This window comes from Nelusetta ayraudi, unplaced genomic scaffold, assembly GCF_046127955.1.
Source record: "Nelusetta ayraudi isolate G7.1 ecotype Tasmania unplaced genomic scaffold, CSIRO-AGI_Nayr_v1 ptg000028l, whole genome shotgun sequence".
Classification (NCBI taxonomy): domain Eukaryota; kingdom Metazoa; phylum Chordata; class Actinopteri; order Tetraodontiformes; family Monacanthidae; genus Nelusetta; species Nelusetta ayraudi.
This window is the reverse complement of record NW_027466078.1, coordinates 3,562,501-3,567,533: the sequence shown is the minus strand read 5'-3', so window position 1 is coordinate 3,567,533 and position 5,033 is coordinate 3,562,501. Positions and strand designations below refer to the sequence as shown.

Sequence of the window (5,033 nt, the reverse complement as noted above, 5' to 3'; positions counted from 1 at the left end):
GTTTAACATAAAAATATAATTTGAAGATTTGAATTCACAGTTTTAAACATATTGCCAACACGTTAAGACACCCTGCCACTGTAGACCATGCAAAAAGTTCTGTTTTGAGTCTGTTCTTGTAAATGCCACAGTTACCTCTTAGAGCACACACTGTGGTAGGGGTCAAACAAGCTCATTCAGAAACTGAAACCGAATGTGCATCACATTCAGAGAGAAATGTTTTGTTTGAATGTTTTGGTGGTACAGCAGTGTCAATATGCATAAATTCCGTACTGGTAAAAACGAGTTCATCACCAGGTTGCCTCATAGAGATAACAATATATATTTTTTAAAAAAATTTAAAGAGTGAGAGAGAGAGAGATGGAGTGATAGAGAGCAGACAGCACTGCAATAGGACAATAAATAAACAATAGAACCTTTAAAATCCCATTGAGACCAGATGTAAAGCAGAGTGGTTGGCCAAAACAAAAAAGCATCCTGACAAATATTTAAAAAAAACAAACAAACAAACAAACAAACATCTGTGTGCATAAAAATACTAGGGGGAGGGGGTAGTCTTAAAATTATTTTTAATTGATGTGGCACTCGGTTTTTCTTTTTTGTGTGTGTGTGTTTATATGATCACCAGTGTATAAAGGCTTAATGATCACCGGGCCACATTTTTTGTTGTTTCCTTAGCTCCCGTTTTTTGTCATCTGCAGTGACTCTGCATAAACTCGTCCAGCGGTGACCATGTCTTACAGAAAGAGTAACAGATGGATTGTTTTGCATCAAAGAATGACAGAATCTTTCTCAGAATGTGCAGCGTTGACTTGGCTTCTTTGAAAGGACATGTCTGTGTTTTTGTTACGGTTTGGTTTGTTTGTCGTCCAGACAGGTATGTTGTTACTGATTTCTATACCACTGTATTTTACTTATGTTGCGCATGTTTCTTTTATTGTGTATATTGTCTTTATTTACCGTGAATCTGTTGTCCAAAACAGGTCGCGTTCATAATTACAATTTACTCAACTCCTATGAAATTGTTATAGAAACAATGCTTTGGAGTAGAATGAAACCGCACTTTTTAAAGGCTGCGCGACTCTTTAATGTACAGACATGGGCACATGACTCTTAGCAGCCAATAGGAGTCGCTGGGGTGTGAACGCGCCTCTATTTATTTTTGGATTCCGGGGCGTGTGAGTCACAACTATTCATTCGGCGCCGTGTGAGGAATCCCGACAGACCGCGCTGCGTCAACCACCACGAGTTTCTCTTCAATTCTCCGGCAGTATTGAGATGTTCCATTTTAGGCTGTCGACACTGCTAAAGGAGTCATTTAAAGCCACCGCCACCAAGCGTCCCTTGCCCGGCTCCCGAAGGACGAGCTGCGTGCCGGCCCGCCAGCGATGCGTGAGCGCCGCCGCCTCCGTTGACTCCAGAGCCGGACTGCCGCTGCTGAGGTCCCCCAATGTCGCTCTCCGCCGGCTGGGGCTCTTCCACCGTGGCTACTGCGCCAAGACTGAAGGTGCCGCGGAGCTGGACGAGCAGCTGAAGAATGGCGGTGTCAACGAGGGAGAAAAGTAAGTTGTCTGTCCTCTTTTGTATTTCGTTCTTTTTTTTCTTTTTTTCTTTCTTTTTTTTTCTTTTTTTTTTTTTTAACTCTTCAACTTAAGTATATCCGGGTGAGGGTGATGGTATCTGTGACGCGCGTGGATGTTCTTCAGCCGTCTGCGCAGCCCAGTGACGACCTAAAAGAAAAAGAAGAAAGAAAGAAATGGACGTGTAGCTTAAAACGCACGCCATGCCACACCTGAGCACCCAAACGACGATTTTTGAAGTCCCCACAACAACATTCAACTCTCAACTGACGCAGTCGGCACTGTTGCGTGAACTAGTGCGTACTTGCTGTGTACTGCTAGCTAACTGCTGTGTCGTTAGCAGCGGGCGGACTTACCTTCAAACGTCACGTTCCGCCTTCAGGTAGCTGTAAATTAAATATTGCGCCACTGAAATACCGATACGCCACTTTGACCTCAAGTCAACTCTGGTGCTGGCTTTCCAGGCACGAGAGTTGTGATTTTCAACAATCGCAGCGTCATTTAAAGGCATGAAAATCGCGAGGTTTAACCATCGAGTCCTTCATTATTGATACAGAGCTTCACTGCGTAAAAGTCAGCTTGACGACCCAGAGAGGGCTCAACTTGGAGCAAATCGTGTCAGACTTTGCGCTGGCTGTATTGGTTTCTAGTGTTTTCTGTAATGACACGCTTCCCGCGATGATTTGCCTCCATAATGAAGCGTGTGTCGGACCAACTAGGCATTCCCCCCGACAGTTTCGAATTTCGTATCAAAATGTCACCATGTGCTCTGACAGAGCCTCTGAAAAGTCTGGATAGAGAACAACCTACTTCTTACTGCGCACAATACCACAATGCTTACTGTAGAGTATATGTCTTTATTGCTTCCTTTTTTAAAAGAGCGCACCCATACCCTCGCTGTGTGTACACTGGCTCTTGTAGAGTGAACCTTTCTTACTGTTGAAGCCTGGGAGGTTGTTTTTTTTGTTGTTGTTTTTTAAACCAAGCCTGTTTAGCCAAATTTTTAGAATTTTTTTGAATTTATTTTTTACTGAGCTGTTTATGACAGCATTTAGGGAAGAAATATTATTGTCCAAATGCATCTGCTGTGTTGTTTATGTAAATCCCTTGTATTCATTTACCTAATACACAGAGGCACAGAGTTTTTACAGTGTTTTGGACACCGTCATCATTCTTCATACAGTTGGAAATTCTTGAGATACATTCTTCTTCTTTTTTTTTTGCCCCATTAACATACAAGTAGCCCAATAAACAGTGAAGTTTTGTGTCCTCAGTCTTGTGACAACTTCTAGAAAGGAAAAGGAACACACAGTAACCCCTCTAGGCTCTGAATGATCCTTCTCGTATGAGCGCTGTGGAGCGATGTGTGTCTTGACCTAAAGAAAGTTGCCACGAGTAAAGACGGCTGGCTCTGTCTGGTCTTGTTTGGGAAGCCCCCCTTGTCGGGGCCCCTTGAATATTTTTCCAACGTTTTTTCCGTCAAGCTATTACCATGTTTTAAGAGTACATTTTCAAGACGAAATGTGTCGGTCACCTATGTTTTTGTCACTGAATTAAAAGGCAGTTTTATCCACTTAGCAACAGGAGAAGAAATATAATGACGGTCAGTGTCTCTTCTGTAAGTGTGAGTGCAAGGCGGATGTTAAAATGCCATGGATTGATCGATATTTGTAATAAACCCTACGATTCTCATTTATTACACACATCCCCAAACTGTCTGTCAGACTCAGGAGTCCAGTTTAACTTACAAAACGAATAACTTTGAGTTGCATAAAGGTAACGTTTTTATTCCGAAGCCTTTCCCCCACTCAGAATTGCTCTCTGGAGACTGGGGAGATTGGGGTGAGCGGGTATCTTTAGTATCTGCCCACGTTTACTGCCACGATAGCAAGTTGTTCTGAATGTTCTTTGCTCGCATCCATCCGCTCCAGACAGGTTATGGAATCTTGTAGGATAAGATCAATAATGAGGCTGCCGTAAAATAGAAACAGAAAGTAAGAAAAAACTATTTTTGTTTACAATCCAACGCCAGCGCTTCGTCACGATGAAGTCGGGCTGGTGCGAAAGGACAATGCAAAGGTTTCAAACTGTTTTGTTTTTTGTTTTTTTTTACACTTGTTTCAATATATTTATCCAGTGTTTATACTGTATCTTGAATTTCATCACGGGCAAGATGACAGGAAGTTTATACAACCTGTAAGTGGTTGCAGCCACATAGCACTAAAACGATGTGAGTCAGAGCTGCAGTATGTCGAGTTTGGAGTCTGCGCTGAGGAAATGTCAGCATATTGCGTGATGTCCTGCTAAATATCCAGATGATGATGATGATAATAATAATAATAATAATAATAATAATAATAATAATAATAAAAATGATAATAATAATGATAATACATTTAATTTATAAGGCGCCTTTCAAGGCACTCAAGGTCGCCAAACAACAGTAAAAGAAAAACAATTAAATAAAAGTCAACATGATAAAACAATACAAAACATGATGATGATGATGATGATGAGTCATCGTCAGTGACTTCCAGACTTTGTAAATACAGGTCACGCCCAGGGTCAAATATTGCCATATTTTTTTTCAATCCTCATCATGGGGGGATTTTAACTTCTTTCCATCTTTTTTTGCGTTCTTACACTTTTGCAAAGCAACTGAACTTCTGCCACATCTGAAAAAAGCGCGTCCCTAAACCTGCCGCTGCCCTGCCTGCCGCCTGGTTTCTAGGAAACTCGGAATGCTCGGCTCACGCCAGTGAGCAGCACTCTTCATCTGGCAGCGAATCAAGTCAGCCATCTGCCATGAAGAGGGGCCTAAAACCGAGGCGTTTTAAGCTACACTCCACTCGTACCTTATCTGTTTGCGCTGTTAGCTGTTGGCGTATTGGTTCATTTGGTCCATGGTGGCTAGAGGAAGCCCTGGAGGTGGTCATGTGCTGCTTTAAACCAGCTATCGGTCTCATCGCGTCGCTTCAGGATGTCTCTTCTTTCTTTCTTTTTCTGGATATATTTCAATCGCAGGTGAATAATAAATAGAGCCCAGGAACAATGCTCCGGTTAAAAACTGACAATCGGCTTCAGTGCCAGTTGAACAAAGTAATGAACAGGTTCCTTTTTTTTTGTTGTTGTTGTTCATTGGCACTGCTGCTGGCTGAATGCAAGGTGTTTACTATACTGGAAGCAGTGTAGGACGGGTAGAATGAGTCCTGGATCGCCCCAAGTTCCCAACGCCAGCGTTTTGGCAGTCGCAACATCTGCGAAACGCACTTTAAAAGGATTTGGGAGGTTGCGGCTGCGGCGGCCACATCCCCACATAGAGCCCGGCTAGCGTGCCAAACACCTAATGCCGTATCAGGCCCGGAGGGCCTCGTGCGGCCTGCGCCGCTCGTTCCGTTGCTTTGTCTGCATTATTAAAAACGACGAGAGAATCCCAACTTGCGGCCGAATAAT

The 5,033-nt window shown here is 42.9% G+C and overlaps 1 protein-coding gene across 9 annotated transcripts in view; it reads left to right on the top strand.

Moving 5' to 3' along the window:
* Positions 1-1,167: 1,167 nt before the first annotated feature.
* Positions 1,168-5,033, top strand: part of glsb (glutaminase b) — a 33,602-nt gene continuing 29,736 nt past the window's right edge. For 8 of the 9 annotated variants that reach the window (XR_012927183.1, XR_012927180.1, XR_012927181.1 and 5 more), the window contains exon 1: positions 1,173-1,562. Coding sequence is in view for 1 of the 9 variants with exons in the window: in XM_076030580.1 (XP_075886695.1) it covers positions 1,279-1,562 (284 nt within the window). In the remaining 8 variants the exon portion in view is untranslated. Of the gene's footprint in view, positions 1,563-5,033 lie in introns of all 9 variants that reach the window. The other variant, XM_076030580.1, reaches the window with a different exon arrangement.